Source organism: Rhinolophus sinicus, chromosome 5 (genome assembly GCF_057876585.1).
Source record: "Rhinolophus sinicus isolate RSI-liver-muscle chromosome 5, RSI-T2T, whole genome shotgun sequence".
Lineage (NCBI taxonomy): Eukaryota > Metazoa > Chordata > Mammalia > Chiroptera > Rhinolophidae > Rhinolophus > Rhinolophus sinicus.
This window is the reverse complement of record NC_142505.1, coordinates 7,597,175-7,623,024: the sequence shown is the minus strand read 5'-3', so window position 1 is coordinate 7,623,024 and position 25,850 is coordinate 7,597,175. Positions and strand designations below refer to the sequence as shown.

The 25,850-nt window shown below is 38.9% G+C and overlaps 1 protein-coding gene across 38 annotated transcripts in view; it reads right to left on the bottom strand.

Annotated features, from left to right (window-relative positions):
• MAP4 (microtubule associated protein 4) overlaps positions 1-25,850 on the bottom strand; it is a 151,340-nt gene that overhangs the window by 76,996 nt on the left and 48,494 nt on the right. For all 38 annotated transcript variants that reach the window (XM_088798176.1, XM_074312421.2, XM_074312423.2 and 35 more), the window contains 2 exons: positions 23,490-23,731; positions 7,229-7,297 (listed from right to left, as the gene is read on the bottom strand). In XM_088798176.1, the coding sequence (XP_088654302.1) occupies positions 7,229-7,297; positions 23,490-23,712 (292 nt within the window). In that variant the 5' untranslated portion in view covers positions 23,713-23,731. Of the gene's footprint in view, positions 1-7,228; positions 7,298-23,489; positions 23,732-25,850 lie in introns of those variants that run through there.

Below are 25,850 nucleotides of genomic sequence, written 5' to 3'. Positions count from 1 at the left end.
ACAAGTGCAGACCCAGAAGTACAGGTGTTAACCACTGAGAGATGGTCAGTGATGACTAGAACTCAGGTGGAAAATCCTGAGACACAGTTCCTCAAAAAATCCCAACAGGATTAAGCCCCCTTTGTCCACAGCAGTGACTAAGTTAGTAATACCTCATTGTATTGGCTTTTTCTCTTCCCAATTCCATTTTTCCCCGTCTCCCATTCTGCTCAAAATAAGCCCCCTACATGCAAAGCCCTTGCCTCAGCCTGAATTTTCTTCCAGAAAGTAGTACCTAAGAAAAGCCTTAAAACAGGCCTTTAAAAGTCCATTCCTTCCCACTGAAAGGTCTTTCTGATGCTTAGTTTGCACTTAAGAAGATCCACTGTGATATGACATATTGTGATAGAAAGAGCACAGGGCTTCTTATCAGATGAGGTTCAGTTTTGAGCTCTATCATTAACGTAACTTCAACTCCTTCCAGGGAAAAATGGATATGCTGTTACACATTCAAAAGAGCTTTATAAAACTCTGTTTTACAAAACGACACTTGTCATTATTAATGACACATATCAGATATAACAATCTGTTCAAGTCTAGATTCAGGTAAAAAAACAGGATCAATTAACAGCAGCCATTTGCAAATGTTAGTAGTTTTATGAGTAAAACTCCTCTGATCTCTGATAGAGTGTGTTTCTATATATAATGCTTTGGTTTTTCTTAGAAAAGAGAATGTATTCATACATTACTATAGAATTACAAATAAAATGTTTTACATCTATCTACATATGCCTTTGGCATAGTGTGGAATTTTATTCCACAAAGAGAAGCAAATCACATAAACAAAATTATGATTTAAAAATTGTATCAGAATTATGGACTCACTCAAAGGAAGAGGGTATTTTGTCTTATTCTATACAAAACCCCAACAGAAATGGCTCACAGTATCATCAAATGTTTTGCTTAGATAAAAGATTTTTAAGCCCCAGTTCATGTGCTGGTTTCAAGGGAGTCCTAAAAATGTAACATGCTGTATTAATCGGTACATGTGTGTTTTGCTGAGATGTTCAACATTTTTACCAGACAACCACGAACCAAAAAAAATTTAAGAAACATACATAAAAGGTTGGTGTTTTACTGATGTGTTTCCAACATTCAACTCATAGCTGGAAAGTGAAAGAAAAAAAACAAAAGCTTTTTTAGTAGGATTTGGGGAGGAGGCAAGGAAAAGGACGTCTTGCCAGGTCCACGTGCAGGAACACAGACAGCCTGCAGCTTGATGATTTGACTTCACTGATGGTTATAATGCCAGCTTATGGGTTGGTTGTAATAGCTGCTCAGACACTAACATTACAGATTTATGTTCTGTTAAGATTTCACACTTTTGGTGCCTTAAATTTTCTAATGCTAAATCTAATGCATTTTATCTGACGATACAAGAGACAGTCTGAAATATCTAGGGTATCTCCTGTGTCAGGATACTCTAATGAAGCAGTTTTACCGTTTCACTGCTGTTGTGACCTGAGGGCCTGATACCACGTCATATCCAGAACAGTTATCACAATAATAAGCCACCTACTCTGATTACGATGGAAACTACCAGTAACACTGCCATTTGCGGAGTGCTTAGTGTGCTGCATAGCTAGCCCCAAACAGTGTAAATAACAGTCATTTGCCTCCATGGTAGCACAGAGGTTTATTCCACAAATAATTTGTGGTTAAGTCTTGGTAAGCCTTCACTGTAATGGAAACAGCACCAATATAAAATGGAGGATAATCCAGTTTGACACATGACTTAGAAATGAAAATAACACCCTGGGCCTGTCCCCCCAGCTCTGTCTGTCTCTATCCAGAACCCTCTCTTGCCTCCCAGCTCCATCCAACATGTTATCAGGTCAACAAAGGGGAAGAATCTAACTATAACCAGGCTTCATCTCACGTTCATCAAAATTAAAATGCTATTGAATGTAACAGTTTTATTTAATAATTCAGAGGCGTTTCGGGAAGACTGTGAACGTGAATTTAAATTGGACTACACTGAACATGCATGTAGTATTAGAAGGTATCTGACAATAATTGATATGCTATGAAACTGTCTTTTGGAGTAACTGCACATTGCCACTCTGCCGACTGTCTTTCTCACCAGATGTTATAAAATATCAAACAGTCATTTGGGCTTCTGAACTCTTAAAGATTCTAGATAAAAGAGAGTTACTCTGAGAATCAAAAACAACAACATAAGTGAAACTGCCTGGCAAAAAAGTAAAAGGCCCACACAATTATGAATTATGGGATAGGATTAGAAGCTTTGTTAGATGGAGAACTCATGCCTCAAGCGTGTCTTTATTTACCAAACTCACATCTTAATCAGATTATACTTCAATAATTAAACACCCCAACCAAAATCCAGTCCATAAGATGTTAATGTAAGATGTTTATTAGTGTAATTTTAGTAAGCACAATGATCACATTAAAATGTCCCAAATATACAAACTGCTAAAGTCTAAAATCACAAAAAATATAAACTTAGGTGCATGAACAAAGTTATAAAAATATTTAAAAACAAAGTTCTACATCTTCAACATTGGAGAGAGAGAGAGAGAGAGAGAGAGAGAGAGAGAGAGAGAGAGAGAGATTGAGAGAGATCACATAAAAGAAACATCACATTTCAAGAGGGCAACCCTGACGAGTCTGGACATCTCACCCGTGAGATACTGGGCCACTCAGGTGTGACTATCATGGCAACACAGCATTTCAATACAGGACTGGCTCCTTCATATGAAGCTACATGTGAAACATTAAATTTCTTTCAAAATGAAATATCCAAGTGAAACAGAGTGAGCTAACAATACATACCAAATATTAGCTGGCTGTTAGTAGAAAACTTCAATTTCATAAATGAAAATATATATATATTTGGAAAAAAACAAACTTCAAACAAAAACGTAAAACAATGGAAATGAAAGTGGAATAAATCAATGTCAATAATGAAGTGCAAGTATGTGCCTTTGACCACAAACACAGCAGGGTCCTACCCAGGCTCCTCCCCCCACCTGTCACCTGGACAAGCTGCAGAGATTGGTTAGAAGTGATGGATGTCAAACGTGACTTTAAAAAGCTAGCACTAGTCGTGAAAAGTTCCCTGACCAAAAAAAGGGGCACAAGAAAATATATTAAACAGCCACACACCCAAGGGGAAGAGCTGTTTTTTACAGCTGTTTTTACTTGGTGGTGTGGTCTCCTACGGTAACTGTTTCCATATTTGATCAACTGCTTAGAACGTAAGCATAAAGCTCCTCCCTCTAAAATGTGCCTTCCTTAAATGTCCTCTCCAGAACCCATAGAAGGACTCCTTGGCAGAGAAACCGACCCATGTGACCAGATCCTCGTGACCAGAAGCGGGAATGCTTCCTACATTCCAGAAGTCATTGCAGGGACTCAGTTTAAACTTGCATAATATTCTGATTTTACCACCCAAAGCAGTTGTGTATGAGAGGATCTAAAACCATGTACATCTCATCTCAAACTCTTCCTTAGAACATGGTGCCATTTATTTTAATCTGAAACAATCAGTAGCTTGGCGATTATAAAAACCTGTACTGTCAGTCAGAAGATAGAAAATTTAAGAGAATATTTCACATTCCAGACCTTAAACCAGAACTCCTCTAAGATTTCAAAACATGGCCCATGTTTTATATTCTATTTCTAAAAATCCAATCATAGCTTATCATTTGAATAGTTCCGCAGTACTTATCCCATATGGCTCCAGTTTTTTTAGCTATTAGTTTGGAAAACTAAGGAACAAAAATCAGAAAGTCCCACTGAAACAATTGTCAGAACGTATGACTATCAATGCTAATGTTCGTGGTGAAAGACTGGACACAAATGTCATCATGGGTGACCCACTACCCCCCTAGCATGCTGTATAAAGACACCTCCAGGGTTCAAAGGGATACTAACCCTGAACAGAGATGGAGTCCAATCAGGTGATCATTTCGTTAGAAACTTAATAAATTCTTATCCTTCAATGTGTTGCCATTTCGTTTCATTCTCATGTTATTATACAAAAAGGTATTTTCTATCTGTATCAACATCCCAGTATTCTAAGAATACTGGATTCCATTTAACTTCTCGATTCTTATTTTGCTAGTTCCTGATCATGTTAAGAAAGTAATTTCGGTTATAAAATTCCACATACAATGATAAGGTGGTTAAATTTTCAGGAGAATCTAAGCCTAGACAAAATAAATAATAATTTCATAATAGAAACCATTTCAGCCCAACTTGCAATTAACAAAGAATGATTTAATTTGAGGAAATACTTTTCAAAGTTTTGTCAGAGCTACCTTAAACTTAGAAATTTTTAAATTCAAATATTGATCATTACTCAGATTTTAGTAAGGTGGAGAGAAACATAGGTAGCCTAAAAGATTACCCTTCCCTAAAAGCAAGCTCACAGAGGGAGAGAGGAGGGAGAGGAAAGGGGGTTCACTGCAGTACTGGTGGACTCAATCCCTTTATGAAAGCACATGTTCTCATCTGGTGTCACCATATTCTAATTCGTGTGGAAGACTGCAAACCAAATGAAAAACACCAACCAAAAATGTTTAAAGAAAAGAAAAGTGTGAGATCGAATTAAATGATAAAATGAGTTTTAAAAGAGAACAAGAAATAAAAACCATTAGACGACCTTTATAAAGATACTAAAATTCAAAAGACTTTTCCTTGTACTTTGTGCTCACAAAGGGAAAGGAGGTTCCAACAAGCCCTGCAGAGTACAAGAAGAAGCAGGTGGTTTGCTCAGGCATCAGCAGAAAGAGGCCCCGAAGAACTACCCTCAGCTTCTTCTATCTCGTGTCCAGGGAAGAAAAGCAAAGCTCTGCAAAATGCTGAAGGTTTTAGAAGTGTAACGGTGCTTAGGAAAGATCACTGGTCTGGTGTTGCAGCAGCCCCAGTGGTGAGAGACACTCTAGGCTTCTAGGAGGAGAAAAATAGAAAGGGAGGAAGAAATAGGAAGGGGAAGGAAGGGGCGGAAAAGCACAGGTCATTAGTAAACAGCAAGTTCAACATAGCGAGCGTAAACCCTTTATACGCTATCAGTGGGGCCGATCTGCTCTTGGGGCTAGACATCACTCTGAAGGAAACAGAAATGGGAATTTTCCAACGTCATGGAGCTAAATGCTCCAGTTAGTGATGGCCAAATTAAAGCGAAGTCACAACATGCTCCCAAAACATGCACTCTTCGTCCCCTCCCTACTCCTTCCCACCCCCAATGAAACATACATATTTTCAGTAAAGCATCTGCTTAAATACAATCAAGATGGCAAATTCAGAACATAAACATGTTCCCAGGTCTTCCTCCCCAAGGGTGGAAAGGTGTCCGAGAGCAGAAGACCTGCCCTCATAATGTCACTGAGGAGTTCATAACCAGCTGGGTCCTTTTTTGCCTCCAGGGAACTGAAAGTCTTGCAACAGTAAGGGCTAGACTGCATGTTTTTCCTGTTCGTTTTTCCTGAAGTATTAAGATTTGGCAGTGGGAAGCAACTGCTACATAAAGTTTGAGTCTCTTATGGTCATACTTGACATCTTGCTGAAGAAGAAACGTACTCTAGTTTTTTGTTTTGTTTTGTTTTGTTTTGTTTTGTTCTGTTTTGTTTTTAAGGAGGGTGCAGCTTACAGTGGCCCATGTGGGGATCAAACCGGCAACCTTGGTGCTACCAGCACCACGCTCTAAGCAACTGAGCTAACCAGCCACCCCAAACCTACTCTAGTTTTGATAGCTGTTTCCTTCATGGACGAAAAACGGCATCTACTTTTTTAATAGCTAATCAAATCACCCCCTCCCAGCCTTTGCTTCCCCTGGCATTGCCTCCTGGTTAAAGAAACCTGCATTTACTATTTTTTAAAGTTCATGTTCAAGTTTCCTTTAACCACAGGGATAGTTCCATAAATGTTTTCTTAAAACCAAATTACATAGAGGACTTTGCTTTCCAAGCAGGCACAGAAACAGCCAATACCACATACAATTCCGATTATCAAAAAAACACAAAACCTTCATTTCACAATACTGGGGGATACGGTGGCACTTCTGGTTGTTTCTAGCTTTTAACATACAGAGTTCCTAATTCATGCGTTGCAAATAGGGATGTTAATGTCACTGGGTAAAACTAACAGTCACAACAAATAGAACCTAGTCATCAATAAATCTGAGGTACAAAGATATAGACAACATTTCTAAAGGTCACAGAATAAAGAATAACTCCAGGCATAACTGCTATTGCTAACAAAGCCCTCTGGAAGCCTTAGAAACTGAGAAATCCTGCGGTGGCTCAAGGAAAGGCTTTTCAAAGCTGAGATGTGTGTACAAGAAGGAAAACACAGACACGGCCCATGTCTAGTGCTGGCCTCCACTACAGTCACGTGACTCAGATGTCAGGCCCCAGTGAAGAAGAGCACACTGGGCCACAGAGAACAGTGTGCTTGACCATCAGAAGTCCATTCATTTGGTTCAACAGCGTCAGTGATCACAATGGCAGATAGGTGCTGTTATTTATAAAAATTCCACATGACTGCTCTCGGCTACCTAAGAAACACAGGACATCGCTGTGGGCCGTGCTACTGCTTCGAGAACTCTGCTCACTACAAATACACTGAGGGGTAGGGGTTGGTGCTAATTATGAGGTGGGAACCCACAGGGAACTCAGTACTAGCTGACAGAATATCAAAGCCCTAATAATAGGCTGGGAGTTCAAGTTAGAGACAGATTTCAAGAGTAATAACTAAGGGAAAAATCAAGGAAAAACAGACTGAGGGCAAACAAGAAAAGAAAGAACACTCCATCTATGGCTGACAGGTTTCCTACCACTGAGCAGTGGAAAGCAAAACTAAGCAGCGTGTACTCAGGGACAAGCGCTGCCCGAAGCGCTGCGGGGGCCAAAGGCCTCCAATATAACGTATTTTCATGACAATTCTTCTGCCTCTGTAAGTGGATTGTTAAGACTGATCCAGCTCTGGTGTGGTACAACTACAACAAATATTCAAAGAATATCAAAGGAAATTCACTCTTTTCTTTCCGTTGTTGGAAATGTGATGTGGCAGATGCCCTGGGTTTAAGTACACCCAACAAGATCAACAATATCCTTAGAAATAATCCACAGGCTCCACTAACAGTCCTCCTCAAAGGAGCGTACCCAGGTGTTTACTGGGAGCGTTTCACCCACACATTTGGGGGATGCAGGGAACCTCTTACCTGGAGTGTCATTCCCTTTTATTCCATGATCACCATTGGCTAGCGCTGCTGGTTTAGAAGACGGGGTACCTGCAACAACCAAAAAGAATTGTCCATTGTGACAGGCAGAAAAATGATACACAGGTCCAACTACTGTCTCACTAGTAGGATTTTTGTCACTCTTCATAGCATTAGCTTACAGCAGATAAAAATTGGTCCAAACTTTAAAGACCCAATAAAAGGAAACTCAGAAACAGGAGAGAACTGGGTCGTTCATTTCTACAGCACCCAAACTCTGTGAAGCCCCAGCCCCTCAGGAGGGCCCTTCCTGAAAGGAAGTCCAAGTCTTTTCCGTTCTGTCAGTTGTCAACCTGATGTTCAATCAAACCATCATGAAGCATCGCAGGTTTAGTACTTGATTCAAATCAGACGCTCCAAGGACACAGGCCACTTCACACAAGCCCCACAGAGTAATACAAAGTGCAGGGCACCATCCGTGCTCCTGGACCTGCGGACGGCGTGGAGGGCAGCAGCAGTACTTCTGGAAGCAGAGGACTTTTGTTTCGAATGTGAGCTATTCTAATCTAGTGGCGTCTCATTCACTGTTAAGTAAGGATGGCAAGCATCTTTTCATGTTTATGTGCCATCCCTTTATTTTCTTTGAATGGTCAAATTTGTTTACTATTTTTTAACTGGGTTGTTTCTTATCATTGAGCTTTAAGGATTCTGTATATATTCTGAACACCAACGCTTTATCAGATGAGTTTTGCAAGTATTTTCTCCCAGTCTATAATAACTTGTATTTCATTTTAACTGTGTCTTTTGAAGAGCAAAAGCTTTAAATTTTGATGAACTCTAATTTACCTTTTCTTTCAGCTGTCATGCTTTCAGTGAGGTATCTAAGAAATCTTCACCTAACTCAAGGTCACAGGATTTTTCTCCCCTGTTTTCTTCTAGAAGTTTTATAGTTTTCGAGTTGAGGCTTATGATACCTTTGGAGTTAAATTTTGTATATGGTGTAAGATGTGGGTCTAGGTTCATATTTTTGCATCTGGGCATCTAATTACTCCTATAGCATCTGCTGAAAAGGCTATCCTCATCCCACTGAAATGACTGCACCTCTGCTGAGAAGCAATGATCAGAATATGACGTGTGGATACATTTCTGGACTCTCCTGTCCCACTGACCACGGACAAAAGTCTACCCGTTTTGCCAATACTACACACTGTCTTGATGACTATATTTGTACAGAGATTTGAAATGAGGTTAATGTGAGTCCTCCAAAATGGGTCTTTTCCAAAATTGTTTTGAGTATTCTAATTGCTTTGCTTTTCCATATAAATTTTAGGATCAGATGTTAATGTATACAAAAAATCCTGATGGAATCTTGATTCCAATTGCACTGACTATATAGATCTATTTGAGGATGTACCTTTTCTGAAAGGCTCTGGCTACATCTAATATTTCAGCAACCTGTGTAACTCTGGAGTCAATTTGTCAGCCCAAGAGTTTCCTATGAATCACTCTCTAGAACCTCACAGAGATATTTCTCATGAGACAAGTGAAAATCTAGAGTGTATGCTACGAAAATATAAAACACAAGATTTTACTCGGGAAGACAAGAAACTATCCTGTCCAACTTTCTGGCTCCCACAAATCCAAGGCAGAAATCTTTCAAATAAACTCAATGAAAAGACCATTCATTCTGTTATCTCAAATAATAGAGGAATAACTAAAGAGAACCACCTAAAATAACAAGGCAGACAAAAAAGAGAATATAAATTAACTGGAAGATGAAATGGGAAATACAGGAATAGAAGACCTATTAAATACCCACTATGCACCACACACCATGCTACAGCTTCACATATTACGTTTTTCTTACCCAAAGACATGCCAATATGCTGTATCCCATATTTAGGCCAAAATAAATAAATTCTTTACCCTCACACAGTAAAGTTCATAAAATTTATTCTTTCTAGCTCAAGAAAAAAATACATATTTTTAAAAATCTGCCTCACTTTAAAACACCAATTTAAAAAAAATTTTTAAAAATGCAGATTACAGGGAAATGCAAATTACAAAAAACGATGCCATCTTTTGGTCCTGAGGGTAATAAAATCTTTTTAAAATTTGATAGTAGCCAGTGTTGGCAAAAGTGTAGGAAAACAAGTAACACCATTGGTGGAATATAAATTAGAACAACCTTTGTATAAGACAACTTGACAGTCCATCAAATTTTGAAATACCTGTTTAACTCAACAATCCATTTTAAGGATTTAGTTCACAAAAAAACGTAAAAGTACACAAAAATGAATGTAAATAGGATGCTTATTATGGCCTTGTTTAAAAAGTAACAAATGCCCACGAATATATTCACTAAACTGTGAAATGATATGCAACTATTAAAAGAAATGAGGTAGCTCTTCATGTACTGATATGGGAATATGCCAGGACATAGTAAGAAAAAAAATAAAAAAAATATGGCATAATAGCATTATAAAAACAACATACAAATAATCAGAAAAAAGACTAAAGAATATATAACACACGCCATTAGTAGCTGCAAAGGAACGGGGAATGGGCAACCAGAGACGGGGATAAAAAGGAAGACTTTCACAACCATAACGTCCTGTTTTAATTAAGCACATTAAAGAACTGAAGAGTGGATCAAGGTCGCTAACTGAAGCGCACCGCCAGCCTCAGCGTACTACCAAAGCACTTCAAAACTGCAGAGATCGCCTAAAAGCATGAAGTCAGAAAAGATGTAGAAAGCAACGAGGGTCACCTCCAGTGGACCAGAAATTATGAGACATATCCATCCAAGAACATGAAAACAAGTAGGACCACACTGAAGGAGAAACCACAGCCCAAAGGCGGCAGAAAAGCAGGACTCCAGGGTACTCTAAGCTTAGAGACAGCAGCGATGATGGGACTCTTCCAAGCTGCCAGGCCAGGCCCCACCTCCTCACGCTGTCCTTCCCTCACTCCACAGTCAGCTGTGCCAGCCTCCAGATGGGAGCAGCGACTGAATGCTTTGGCACAGCAGGAAGCCAACTCACTGGGTGACTGGTGATACCCAGGAGTGGGAGGCCCCACACCCCACCCACCTGGCAGCACTGTCACATCCCTGCCAGACACAGGTGGTAGTCATACATCACAGGGAACCTCAAATAAGACAGTATCGCCAGCTAACTGGGGAAAGCTACTACCAAAGAAGAAAGGCACCACATTCAAAGAGAATATGCATCACTCAGGAAAACAATGTTGAAGCAGTAAATAGGAAACTTTAAAAAAAAGATATCATGTTCTCTCAGAAGGATAGAAGAAAATATCACAAATCAGTGAAACCAGAGCAAGCACTTAAACAAAGCGACTTATCTAATGGCTGAGTAATAAATCGCTTTTCAGGTTGGAGAGTTTCCAATTCTTTGCTTTCATCAAAATTGAAAGGAGTCATAATGGAGTTGTCATCCAATAGGACATGGAAAATAATTTTTAATAACACTGAATTATGGAATTCTTAGCATATGACTCAAAGAATTGAGAACACTGCCATAATAAAGCTTCCATTCCCACATTCTTAACTATGAATAAGGTTTCTCAGCTATTGTGTCTATAAAAATAGAAACGAAACTTGCTAAATCCTGTTTCATCCTAGCAAAAGAATAGTTATCCACAGATTCATGATCTAATTGGGAAAAATAATAGACCCCATCATCTCATTAAGAAAAACGTTTCCAATTAAACTCAATTTTTATGGTTAGTAATGATTTATCAAAAATCATTATAGGTCAACTGTGTACTACTAGTAACTGTGATGATAAATTTCTTCTGGAGTGAGTTAATACTCGGAGCCTTACCGTTACAGAAACATTAAATTAAAATTGAAGTGTACATACACATTTACAGAAACATAACTTAAAAAAACTTTCAAACCAAAAGTTTCAAATATAAAAATATATTACATTAGGATAAAAGTCTATGAGAGACGGGAATGGAAATAAGAATTCAAGAAATTAAAAGAAGGATTTATATTTCCAAAAGAACAGCTTGTTCATGTATTTTTAAAATACATGAATCTAATACACAGAATCAAAATTCTGTATATTTAGAAGCTCTTATATACGTTTAAAAGAGTGATGTAATTGTTATTTTTATGTGACAAAAGTAAAACACTCTGAAAATTACATGCTTTACAACTATTTAAACTTTTGCTAAAAAATTTAGATGTCAATTTAAAAATGTACAAAAGGTACAAAACTTTTCAAAATTCTCACATGGGTATGTGATTTAAAAGTATAAAGATTGCTACTTTAGAGGATAAAGAAGTTACAAAAGCACAAAGAAGTTACAAAGAATGATTTATATGTACTGACAAAAAAATCTCCAAGATGTAAAGTAAAAAGAACAAATTATAAAAACCAAAGCATATGGTTTGATCCCATTTGTATAAAAGGGCAGTAATTTTCTGACTGTATATAAGATTATGTAAAACCATAATCTTAAAAGATCTACTCCTGTTGAGAAACAAATAGGATTAAGAGGGAGTTGAGAGAGATTTTCACTTATTTGAACAAACTAAAATTTTAAACAAAATTTTAGAATATTTTTAAATTTACAAAAAAAAACTGCAATGCTGATACAGAGATTCCCACCAGGATAAACTCATCATTCCCAACCTTTACTTGGCCCAAACACTTCCTATCGACTCATTCTTCCACGTTCCACAATGTCTATTCTAAACCATCTGTTCTCTTCACACCTCCAACCCCTTCCATCTCCATTTCTCGGCATATGACCTCACTTCTTTCAAAGAAAATATGAACTGCTGTCAGAAGAGACTTCCTCCCCTTTCTCCCCCCACATACACAGACCGAAAGCTCCTGCATTGAGACTCCTCAACTCTACACCTGTGTGCTGGATCCCATACCTTCCTTTCTAACAAAGACAAGATTCTGTTCTCCCTCTAGTCCTGAAATCAGACATTATCGCACACCTCTCAAATCTCACCATTCTTTATCTGCTCCTTTCTTTTGGCACTAGTCTATCTTCCCTAATGAATTGCAAACTCCTTGAAGTCTTGAGTTTTGGGTTCCTCTAATCCCTCCTGAGTGACGTAGTGTTCTCAAAAAATATTTGCTTAAAGAATGAATAAGTGGTTGGAATAAATGCGATTCCAGTGTGTGTATGAGGGGGCAGAATGGGACATAAGGAGGGAAAGAGCAAGTCAAGGAACTCCTAAGTTACCCTGAAATTCCTAAAAATGAAGTGTCAGAGACTGTATTTTTAAAATACTTTAACTTTCTAATTTTCTTCACAAACAGTGACGTTTTGTTTTTATAATCAGGGGAACAAAGCTATTAACAGAAGACACCAGATCAACACCAAGAGACCACGTGTCACACACTATTTGCTTTCAGCACCAGACATGTAACCTACACAGGGGGAGGTAGGAATATTGCTGTGGTTTCACGGAGCCATCTTGACATAAAGATGTCTGCACCATTTCCAGAGTAAGAAATCTGACTGTCAGAAACAAATGTTCTCCCAACCCACTTGGAGTCTGTGCCTAAGTACAATGGAAGTTTTTATGTGAGGAAAGAAGGCTGGGGAGGGAGGGACATAGAAGATAGTTGGGTTAGGATGGTAGTTTACAGGTAGGATGTTTATTTCTTCGGTATCGATGCCCTGTGCAGCTCTCAGAATTTCTCAGCTACAGAAAGAACCTGATAAATTAACCTCTTCTGAGGAGATTTCTGCTTTTCTTTTATACTAGGGTACCATTATTATGACCTACAATGGTTAGTACTATTTTTCTTTTCTTTTCCAAAAAGAAACTTAGTTACACAGTACATTTTCAAATCAAAGTCAGAAAACATTTTTTTGCAAAGATATAAACTTCCCCAAATATGATCAATGAGACTTTTAAAAGAGTTTAGGATTAGACACTTGGGTCTACCTAAATAAAAACCTACCACTTTAGTTTATAGGCATAATTACTTGTTACTCTGCACATTAACGTAACCCAAACCTGAACAAAACGAGTTCAGTTTAGTTTAATAACAAAACAGTTTCTATTCCGTTTAACGAGCAATGATTGTACATCAACCACATGCCAAGAGCACCATCTCTCTGTGAGGTGCATCTGACCACGTTTCCCAGTCCCCCCTCAGTTCCCCACAGACTGTGAGATTCCACAGGATCTCACTTGACATGCTTCTCCGTGGTTCTCTCCTGTCACTTGTCTCACATGTCACTTTAACCTCTGGTTTACCACTGAAGGACTTGAGGCTGCTGGTGCACTTTGAACTAGTCTGTGCCCTCTGTTTTTGCTAATTGTGTCATTTTGCATGGAATATAAAAATAAACAAAATAGTATCCCTACGCTAGAGTGTGAACAAATAGCTTCATTATGACCATGAAAGTGCCTCGAGAAAAGGTTCAGGGAAGAAAGGCACTTAACCAAGAGAAAGATGAAAAGATAGAGGCTTAGGAAGGGGGGGTGGGGTGGGGAGGGAGCGGGGACAGAAGTCAGGAAATAAGTCAGGAAATGTTCTTGGAACATGATATCTAAACCCAGTCTTAAAGGATTGCAGAACACCGCCTTTAGCCAAAGCTTTACATATCATCAACCTCCAGACTGATTGATTCTCCAGCCCAGAACTCTCCTCTGAACTCCACACTCGCAGGTAGCTACCCACTGCTCTTCTCCGCTCTCAGGTAACCACACTCAATAGACCCCAAGCTGAATTTATCTCCCCCTCAAAATCTACTCCTCTCCAGTTTTCCCAATCTGGGATAATAGTAAGTCCTTCCTTTCAGTTGCTCAGGCCAAGACGCTTGGCTTCATCCTGGATTCACCCTTGCTAAGGTCTTGTACCTGAAAAGGGGCAGTTTGGGTGACATGGTATCAGTTAAAGTCAAATGGGAGGGTTCAGGAGAGAAGGAGAGGAAAGGAATTGGAGACAGAAGTACGTACATCTTTTTCAAAGAAGGAACAGAATAAAAAGTAGATGACACGGACAGGGGGTTGAGGTAGGATTTCTTTTTAATGAAGGAGGAAATGATGGTGTGTTTGGTGCTGATGAATGACCCAGGGAAAGAGAGGAGCTGATGCTGCAGAGGACAGACGGGTCAATGCTGTAAGTAGTGCCCCTGAGTGAGAGAGTGAGTTCACCCATAACAAGTGTAAGAACAGAGCTAAGACCCCTGGGGGGGGGGGCTGCAGGGGGGCGCCTGCGTAGTTCTCTTCTGACTGGGTCTATTGATTCTCTGTTCTAAAGGTCATCGACTGAGAATATGAACAGGCGAGCAAGTGCTAGATATTTGAACAGAGAGGAGAAGTTGTGAAATAGTTGTCTAGGAAAGTGGAGGACTTTACAAATTCACATGAATTAATATCAGAGTCCTAAAGTTCATGCTCTTTATGCAAATAAGATTCTCATTTATATTTCCTGAACATAATATTTATGTGTCTAGTAATCCTGCCTTTTGAGTGAAATATGTAAATCTTTAGTTTTGAAAAACAGTATGTGAGACATTAAATTAAGCAAAGTATGTATTCATGAAAATGGTGTGGTTTCACAGAAAGAACATGGGTTTAAAATCAAAAGATCTGGGTACAAGTTATGGTTCTGTCACTTTTAACTAAATGATCAAATGCAATTCCCTCATGCTTTTTAAGCCTTAATAGCCTCACCTGGAAAATGGGACAATATCTACCTCCCATGATTATCATGAGGACTAAATGCAATAATATCGGCGGCAGTACTGTGTCAATTGTACAGTGTTAAGTCATGTTAACAACTATTATTATTCTCATTGTTAACTGTAGACTGATCAACTCTAGATGGGTTAATCTATTGACCACCTATAGATTAACTTTAGATTGATCACTAAACTATGAGAACACTGAAATTAATTTTTCTTTTGCCTTATTTAAAAATCTAGCTTAAAGGACATTACTAGACTATGCAGTAATTGTGAGACTAAGATATAAGCAACTAACCAGAATAAAATAAAAGTAAAACAAGGTTAGAAGAAAAAAATAAGACGGATTCTACTATACACACAATACCAAAGACTCTAAAAATCTAAGCTCAGGAGAGAATAAAAACAACCCTCCACCATAAAAGCATCAGGTTTTAGTCCAGGGAAAAGGCCTGCACACTGCTCTGCAGACAAACTTGATGGACTCTAATCACCAGCGCTGCCATTCCAGGAGAAGCCCTCCTTCAAATGATGTCATCCTGCCTTCTTCCTTGACTGATTTCCCCAGAGAGACTCCCGCTCATGAAATGAGAACTTTCTCAGCTAGACACATTTAGCACTGAAAACAACACGTCTTAAAAAACAAAAAACAAAAAACCTAATCACATGCTCTGAGCTATAAGGACATTCAAATTTACTTTGGTTTTTTTATCTCTTCTTCCACAAAAGATTTCAGAGTCCCACAGCTGGCAAATCAGTCTGGCAGAGAAGTAGCGAGACACTGAGAGGGCATGGGCCGTGAAGAAGAGAACCAGTGAGATGGCTTTGGGCGAAATGGGGAGGGTTCCGCATGGTCTCGGTGCAGGGCGGCACCTTCCTGTGCCAGTCAGGCTGCGCCAACACCGCCCTCCGGTGGCCAACATGTTGGTCGGGCTGCTGAGCAAGTCGGCTGGACCAGGAGAAATTCCGCAGGATCTCGTCATCACCCTTTCTAGAACTGACGCAGGCCTTCTCCTGGATCAGCGTTTCTCCATCTTGGACATGCATCCAAGTCACCCGCAATGGCTTGTTAAACACAGATTGCTGAGCCCTGTGCGGAGTTCCTGGCTCTCGTGGGCCTAAGAACTGCATTTTGAACCAGCTCCCCCGAGATAACTGACACTGCGGGTCCAAGACCCACTCTTTGACAGCCACTGTCTCAGCTTAAAACGTTCTACAGAAACAAGTTCTTAGCCTCAAAAACTTCCTGGAATGTTGGGGCGAACATATTCTCTCAATCTCACAAGTAGAATTACCTAAGCACACAGAGTACAGAAAAATTAAGTGATGTGTCCACAAATTTGCCAACTATTTGTGTCTAAGGGTCAACAATGTTAGATGTTCAAACATCTATGACAATGTCGTGAATGAATGGGAGTTACAGAAGTATTATTGCTTTGTTATTCACACCTATAGCTTCTGTCTTTTGTCTCTAGCCTAGAAATAGAGGGATATAAAGCCGATAATGAACAATTACAAAGATAAATTTATGAAGAAAATAAATCCAGTACTAGTACATATGTTCTGAAAAAGTATTTTGAAAATTGTTTCCCAAGGTGATAGACATTTTAGAAGTAGTTTGACACCAGTTTTACTCCCATGTGTTTGGCTGTGTAGATGTTTTATAGAAGCAATGCTAATACAGCATACTTATAGAAGCAAAACTAAATGGGGGTGAAATGGGAAACTGTTTAGTATATCCACAGAAAAGGCCGAAAAACAACAATAAATCCAGTAGCAACGAGCATCCCTCGCATCCACACTGTGAATTTGAAATACCATTTCACAGTAGAACAAAACAAAACAAAACAAAAAAGAAAAATAGGGCTTCCTGGACAAATCACTGTTCCTCCAGGAAGTCTTCTTGGGGGGCAGAGGGAGTAGCCTTTCCCTCTTTGTGTTAAGAGCCGTAAAGGCAGCCCACCCTGCTTTCTTACCCCTCGTTTTTAAGTTGCTGGCAATTAGAGTGGGCGTAAGAGAATTAAAAGAAATAAAACACCATTGTCCAAAGAGTTCTATTATGTGCGTAACCCATTTAACTGCCCTTTCTATATCGACATGCCGGAAACTGGTTGGTAAATTTCCACAAGTTAGCCTCAGTGAGCCTGCTGCAAAATCTTATCAAAGAGCAACAGTGATAACTTAGTGAAGTCTCATCCAAGAACAAAATCAAACATGGATGTCTAATAAAACTTAAAAATAACGTTCTCCTGGCAAAACATAAAACCTGTCATTTTGACAAAAACCTATAAAAAGCAGACCCACAGCAGAGCAGGCCCCACTCACAGAAGACTCAGTCGGTGTACCGGATTTCTGTGAGACCACATGAGGAAGCTCTTCCTTTCTCCTTCCACGTCTCCAAACAGCTACCTCTCCTTCTCCCATTATCCTAAGCCAAGCCTTCTACAAATACGGTGGTATGAAAAAAATTAGCAACTTATAGTTTAGCTATGTTGTAATTATAAACTTCATGTTACTATTCTTTTAGAACAAGTTAATAAACGCATGTGTACAAAATCCAATTGTTTCAAAGCGATGTACCGTAAAATCGAGTCTCCCTCCCACCCCCACACCCTGGCCAGCCAGTTCGGAGTCACCACAGGTATTTGTTTCTAACGCAGCCTTCCTGAGTTAATGAACTCTTAACTTCAGGTGATTCACTATTACGAGAGAAAATTTAATAATTATTTCATCAGCAAAATCATTTCTAAAAAACTTTCCTTCTCTTGGGTCAAGTTAATGGTACACAGATCAAGTTCCCCGAGACGAAGCACAAGAAAATCGGCTGCTACCATCTCGTTATCCTCACCGCACCCCCCCCACCAGCGGAGTCCCAAGTAGTGGGAGCAGTGCACAGCCAAAGGCAAGGAGAAAATGAACAGCAGCGAGCTTCTTCCACCCGTGACTGCTGAGGGTGGGTTCATGGGTGGGACGAGCATCTTCGCCATGACTGAAGTTGTTACAGCATTCACGGCTTACCATTTCCTTTCTTTCCACTGAGTTTTTCTTATTTTTCGGTTAGTCGAAAGACAAATAACTCCACAGACCATTATGTATTAAAAGAGAAGAGACATTCCCATTTTCCATTAAGGAATCCGATATTTTCTTGCAGTAAATATTTGTGTGGATATAATTCGGTTGTTTACTCTCAATAGTTGTTCTGATAATTGGTGGTCACCCTCCCAACCCCCAAATAAAGCACATACAAAGGCAGCAGGAGCTCCTCTGGCACGTGGGCTATAGGAAGCCAGAAGAAACGTCAGTCCCATCCTGCCAACAACAACAAAAGCCAGACGAACTACAACATCCTATCCTGAACTCACCAGAGAGGTGAGGTTTTAGAGCCATTTAGTATGAAATCCAAAGGAAGATCATGCCCTCAAGGAGATACAGAAAGTAAGCACTGGCTCTCCTGTGTCAGGCATGTGACAAAGGGATGCTGGGTGCCACAGAAGCAGGTAGGAATTCAACTAAAAAGTTTAATGATTTGCTAAAGGCTAAGTCAAGGCTAGCACGACAGTCAAGGGCATGGGATCAACAGACACAAAGGGAGTTCACACCCACTTGCAGGTCTGTCTCCACAGATATCCACCAGATGGGTGCTCCCAAGAAAGACTGGGGCGGGGGGGGGGGGGGGGGACCAGAGAGAGCCTCTCGGTGGTACAGACCCAGAAAAAGCTGCAACTAAAGGAAAGCCATGAAGCCCTGTCCCCTAGGGTCCTTCTCCCATAAGCAAACAAAAGCTTTCAGCTGCTGGGGGAAAAGTATCAAGGCCTGTCAGCACCAGTGCCCAGGTGAAGACCCACTGCAGCTGGGGAAGGAGTAGTAAGGAAATGCGCTCTCAGCCTAGGGGAGGAGCAGGATTCTCCACCAATACCATGAGAAGACCCTGTCACTCTAAGACGGTAATGTCACTGAGAAAGGTACACCATGAGAGGCATGCACAAAGAATTAAGCTTAAACTAGGACCAAGACATAAAAATTAAAGAACTCCTGCCCTCTACCAGGCGAGCACTCTTCTGAGAAGGGACGGGCAAGAGCGTGGAGACACAGCCATCTCAGGCACTGGCACACAGGAAGGCCGAAAGCTACGAGTGGATCACAAACACAGAACAACCTTCCAGCACCGCAGGCTCCACGCTAAACACAAGGAACAGAGGACCCTGAAGCCAGCAGTGCACTGAAGACAATCATAGTGACAACAAAACCCAAACCCAGCTCAGCTCCTGCCTCAACTAACTCAACCCTTTACACTAATTACCTAGTAAAAGAAGAAACATGCCCATTTCCAGGCATAAATTCTTTTCATCTCAGTCTCTACTGTTTTACATGTGAGTTCCAGCATTCACTCAAAAATTAAGAGACTCAGAAAAATGCCAGAAAAAGGCACCGTGAAGAGATAAAACAATCGGACTGAGGGATGACCCAGATGCCAATTACCAGAGATTAAAAATAATTATGATTAATATGTTAACATCAATAGTGGAAAAGACAGAAATATGCATGACCAGGTAAGGAATTCCAGCAGAGAGATGGAAACTATAAGAGTCAAGTAGAAAGGATAGAAATTAAAAACAAAAGATATTAAAGATAAAGAATGTCACTGAGGGCTCATCAGTAGACTCAATGCAGCCAGGAAAAAAATCAGGGATCCTAAGATAGGTCAAAAGAAAGTAAACAAAATGAAACACAAAGAGAAGAAAAAGAGGGAGAAAGAAACAGCACCCAAGACCTGTGGGACATTACCCAACAATCTAATAAAAATGTAACTGGAACCCCAGAAGAAGAGAAAAAGTAGGATGCAAAGAAATATTTTTAAAGTTAACAGCCAAAAAATTTCCAAACTTAATGAGCCATAAGGGAAAAAAAGAAACAAAGATCAAGATTATAACAGACTTCTTACCAGAAACTACGCAAGTAGGAAGACTAATTTTTTTTTTTAATTACTGAAAGAAAAAAGTAACACAGACTATGACACTCTGCACAAGTATCCTCCAAAAGTGAAGGTTTGTTTTTCAAATAAACCAAAGCTGAGATAATTCACTGATAAGCAGTCCTGTGCTGTAAGAAATGTTAAAGGAGGTTTTCAGGTACAAAGCGCACATGCAAGGTAATAACTTGGGTCTATACAAACAAATGAAGAGTGCCCAAAATGGTAAAAATTAGGATAAATGTAAAAGGTCTTTTTCCATATTTTTATGCATTCTAAAAGATAATGACAATCTAAAGCAAAAATAGTAACAATGTAGGTTACTAAGTGTGTGACAACGCAAAAAATGAAAGAAAAACGACATTACTGTTTTGCATGGAATTTTACACTAAACATGAAGTGGTATAATGTTACTGGAAAGCAAATTGGAACAACTTAAAGGTACACACTGTAAACTCTAGGTCAAATATAAAACAACTTTAAAGAGAAATATATGTAAGCCAATATTGGAGTAAAAAACAGAATTATAAAAAATATTCAATTAATTCAAAAGTAAACAGAATTAAGAACAGATGGAAGAAATAGAGAGCAACTAGTAAAATGACAGATTTAAATCCAACCATATCAATAAACACATTAAATATAAATAGTCTGAACACATCAATTAAAAAAGACAGAAGTATTTAGATTGGATAAAGAAGCAAGACCCACCTATATTTTGTCTATAAGAAACCCACTTTTATTAAATATTTAAAAAGAAATGTGTTTTAAAAGGATGGAGATATACCATGTAAACACTAATAAAAGGAAACGAGGGTAGCTTATACTAATATAATACAAAAATTAGACTTCAGAACAGACAATATTACCAGGAATAAAGAGGGATCATAAGAGGGTCAATTCATCAAGAGACATACAATCTAAATGTATATGCACATAACAACAGAGCTTCAAAATACATTAAATAAAAACTGATAAAACTAAATGGAGAAAGAAACAAATTCACAAAATTACATGGAGACTTCAACATCTCTCTCTCAGAAATCGTCAGAACAAGTAGATACAAAGTACAAGAATACTGCAAACCTAAACAGCACTGCCAACTAAGCAGACTCACCTGACAGTCCTAAGAGACTCCACACACTAACAGCATCAGACACATTAGTTCAAATGCTCACAGAACACTGATCATGACGAGCCAAATTCTGGACCATAAAACAAACCCTGACAAATTGAAATTAATTGAAATTTCAAAGGATGTCTTCTGACTACAACAGAACTAAACTAAAAATCAATGACAGAAAGATATCTGAAAAATCCTCAAATATGAGAAATTAACATACTTCTAAATAGCCCCATGGGTCAAAGAGGAATTCTCAAGGAAAATCAGAAAATATTTTGAATTATGTGACAACACAGATGGACCAAGAGGGTATTATGCTAAGTGAAATAAGTCAGACTAAGAAAGACAAATACCAGATGATCTCACTTATATGTGGAATCTAAAGAACAAAACAGGGCAGCCGGTTGGCTCAGCTGGTTAGAGCGCAGTGCTCATAACACCCAGGTCGCAGGTTCCATGGGCCAGTGAGCTGCGCCCTGCACAACTAGATTGAAAGAAAAAAACAACAAGAAAAAAACGACTTGGAGCTGAAGGGTCCTGGAAAAACACAGTTCCCCAATATTCCCCAATTAAAATATAACAAAATAAACAAACAAAACAGAAATAGATTCATAGATACAGAGAACAAACTTATGGTTGCCAGAGGGGAGGGGGATTGGGGAGCTGGGTGAAAAAGGTGAAGGGATTCAGAAATACAAATTGGCAGTTACACAACAGTCACAGGGGTATAAAGTACAGCATAGAGAACATTGTCAGTAATATTGTAATAACTATGTATAGTGCCAGGTGGGTACTAGACTAATCAGGGGATCACTGCATGAATTATACAAATGTTTAGCCACTATGCTATACACTTGAAACTAATACAAAATAATACAGAATGTAAACTGTAACTGAAAAAAATTTTTTTTTAAAGATTTCATTGAAAAAATATTCTAAATTGAATGAAAATAAAAAACACAGCATATCAAAATCTATGGAACACATCGAAAGCCATGATGAGAGGAAAATTTATAACAGTAAAAGCTTATTTTAGGTGGTTGCCAGAGGTGGGGAATGGGCAAAATGAGTGAAAGTGGCCAAAAGGTACAACTTCCAACTATAAAATAAATGAGTTATGAGGATGTAATATACAGCATGGTGACTATAGTTAATAACACTGTATTGTATATTTGAAAGCTAAGAGGGTAAATCTTAAAAGTTCTCATCACAAGGCAAAAAAATTGTAACTGTAGTGATGGGTGCTAACTAGTGATGGGTGTTGATTGTTTTGCAATATATACAAATACTGAATCATTATGCTGTACATCTGAAATTAATATAATGTTTTGTGTCAATTATATCTCTATTTTTTAAGTGCTTATTTTAGAAAAAAAATGTTTCAAATCAATCATCTAAGCAGCCAGTTTAAAAAACTAGAAGAGCAAATCAATTCAAAGTAAGCAAAAGAAAGGAAATATTAAAGATATGAGCAAAAATTGAAAACAGAAAAATAATCTATGAAACCAAAAGCTGGATCTTTTAGATCAATACTTGATAAACCTCTATCCAGAGTCATCAGGAAAAAGAGAGGACACAAATTACCAATATAATGAATGGAAGAGGAGACATGACAACAGATCCTACAAACATTAAAAGAATAAGGTAATATCACATTTTTATCTCCATTAATTTGATAATTTAGAGGAAACAGACCAATTCCTTGAAAAATACAAACTACCAAAGCTCACTTGAGAAGAAAGAGATAACCTGACTAGTTCTGCATCTCTTAAATTTAATTCCTAGTTAAAAACCTGACAAAGAAATCTCCAGGCCCAGATGGCTTCACTGATGAAGTCTGTCAAAGAAACATTAAATAAAAAACATTAATTCTAACACAAACTATTCTAGAAAACTTCCCAACTCATTTTATGACATCAGCATGACCTCAATTCTACAATCTGACTAAAGCATCACAAGAAAACAAGAGACCAATATCCCACATGAACATAAATGCAAAAATCCTCAAATAGTAGCAAATCTGATCCAACAATATATAAAAGCAGCAAATCTCTTTTAATGAGTTTAATCATGTTTTAACCCTGACCTGGGATTACTCTCAAAGATAACAAGTTGGCATCTGATTCCATTCTAAATTAAGTCTTGATGTCAACACAGAATTTTATGTATTTAACTTTCCAAACCTACTTTCAAAGAAAAAGCACAGCAGACAGTTTAATTTAGGAAATTCAGAGGCAGATTAAAGTTGAGACGTTACAAAATGAACCTTCGGGTTAAAAGGAATCTACAGCTTTCATGTACACGCTCAACTAAAGAGTAATGTTAACCTACCTCCTTGGTTTTGAATAAAGAAATTTAGACAAAGAGAACGTTACTAGCCTATATTAAAACACCCAGTAGGGCTTCCTCAAGGTTTCTGAGCACAGTTCCTAACTTACTTTCTGAATCTATAAATCCAGTTTGGGTTCGTCACTTACCTTCACCCTGGCTAGTATCTGGGCATGGTTTCTTCTTTGACTCCGAATTCCCAGTCTTCTCATCAACATCCAGGAGAGGAATGTAGTCTGTTTTTCCAACAGTTTCTCCCACAACGTCATCATAGGCCTCTGCCTCCAGTGTCGCTATGAAGTCCCGTTTAATCTCTCCCTCAATTTCTGGAGGCGGTTCTGTTAACGCGTCTGCAAGACTGAGGTCAGCCATTCCGCACCACTGCAAGTGCCTGGTTAGGGGGAAATGTGTCATATGATGAGCACTGCAAAGGGGAAAACATTCCTACAAATTCTCGTCAGTGGTTCTAAGCAAAAACAATGAAAATTAAAATCTAAAAATTTAGAGGTAAAAGGCTCCTACCTCAGTTCACAGATTAGAAAATTAAAGCTCAGTAACGGTCTTACCCAAGGTAAACACTTTTTTCTCATATCTCTGGGAGGTAAAAGAGCAAGTGCCATTTTGTCTTTTCCATTAGTAAGAAAAATGAAGGTTTGTTTTTTTTTTGTGTTTTTTTTTTTTTTGAGAGGATGTGCTCCAACCAACTGAGCCATCCAGGAGCTCAGCGGCAGCTCAGCTCAAGGTGCCGTGTTCAATCTTAGTTGCAGGGGGCGCTGCCCACCATCCCTTGCGGGACTCGAGAAATTGAACTGAACCTTGTGGTTGAGAGCCCACTGGCCCATGTGGGAATCGAACCGGCAGCCTTCGGAGTTAGGAGCGTGGAGCTCTAACCACTTGAGCCACCAGGCCGACCCTGAAGTATTTTTTAAAAAATCAATTTATCCAAGGTTACAGTCAGTAAGACTCAAATCAGGTTTTTAGATTTCAAGTCTTATAACCCTTTCAACTATTCCATCCATATAACCTTCATTTCCAAATCACATACCAGAATAATTCTTACAAGACTAAACAAGAAGAGGTCAGATTAGATTCCCATAAAAAAAGTTACATTACTACCAGGCAAATGAAGCACCTTTCTTGACCAAAGACTGTGAATGTGGGCTTCATCTTGGGGTAAATGCTGCTTCTTTATGGGTCACCTGTGGATAGCTATGCCAACCAAACTACTTAGCCCCACTGGCATGAAAAATACAGACATGTTTCCTGAATTAGCCAGGGGAGGCAGTTCCTCTCTGTGGTCATGTGCATCTCTAGAGAACACCAGGTTCTCAATTTTCAAACATAACCTGAAATTAACAAGTATAATCTATAATAGGCAAAACTGTAAATGAATAGCCCAAGAAAATACAGAAATAACGTACTAAAAAAAGACAAAGGACCTGCAATAAATTGAGTTACGAGTACACACGCAGCACAGCAGAAAATACAAAAGTATGCAGGGTATACTTTTGTTTCTGCTTTCAAATAGTCTATTTTAATAGAGTCTCCAAGGGACTCATAAGGATAAGCACACATATGGGCATGAAGAGGTAAATGTAAATCAAAAGCAACCTTCAGTCGCACGGTGTAATGGCTACTGTTTCTGTCTGCCCAAAAATCTGTTCTTCCTTATCCTCCCTCATTCACACCAATGCCCACCACCATAGGCTTAGACGTGACTGGAGTTTGGCCAATCAGAAGACAGGAAGAGAATGTTTGAGAAAGGACCATTTCATGACTAAATCCTGGAAGGAAGGCCCAGGAGTGGAAACTGTTGGGTTGCCCTGGTTGTCTTCTTTCTCAAGTATAAGTGAGCGACCTTCCAATCTTTCTTTTGCCTAATTTAGTCAATCTGTTTCTGTTGCTTGCAACCAAAGAATCTCAACTAATACACATAGGCTTCCCCCTACCGAAATTTTTAAAAAACTAAAATTTACTATGATGAAAGCCACTTAATGGTCAGGCTCTCCATTCAAACTCCCCTCCTCTGTTCACCTCTCTCCACCAAATTTACTAAGAAACAAAATACACAAGGAATAGAGCGTTTCTCTCTTCATCTTTGTCCCACACACTCTCTTCCTCTCCCTTTTTCTATCCTGTGCTACAAACATGAAAGTCACAGACCTTTTTCAATCATTATTTCTTCTTAATTTCCCCCATAGGACCAAGCTGTGAAGCTACCAGCTACAAAATATACACAAAGCGAATACATGTAGAACCTTTCTGAGAAACCAGAAGCCATCCCATTCCCAGTTCCCAAATCCCACACCTAAAAGGCTCTGCCATGTATTTCAACGTTATGGAAAGTATATAAGAGTAGCAGCATAGAGCCTTGGAGCGAGATGATAGTAAACCAGATGAGCACAGATTGTAAACTCAGTTCTACTACACAAAACAAAGTACAGAGGAGATAAGCCCAAGAGCAAGACCTACTTCTAGGAAAGTGTCCAGAAAAAACATAGTAACATTTG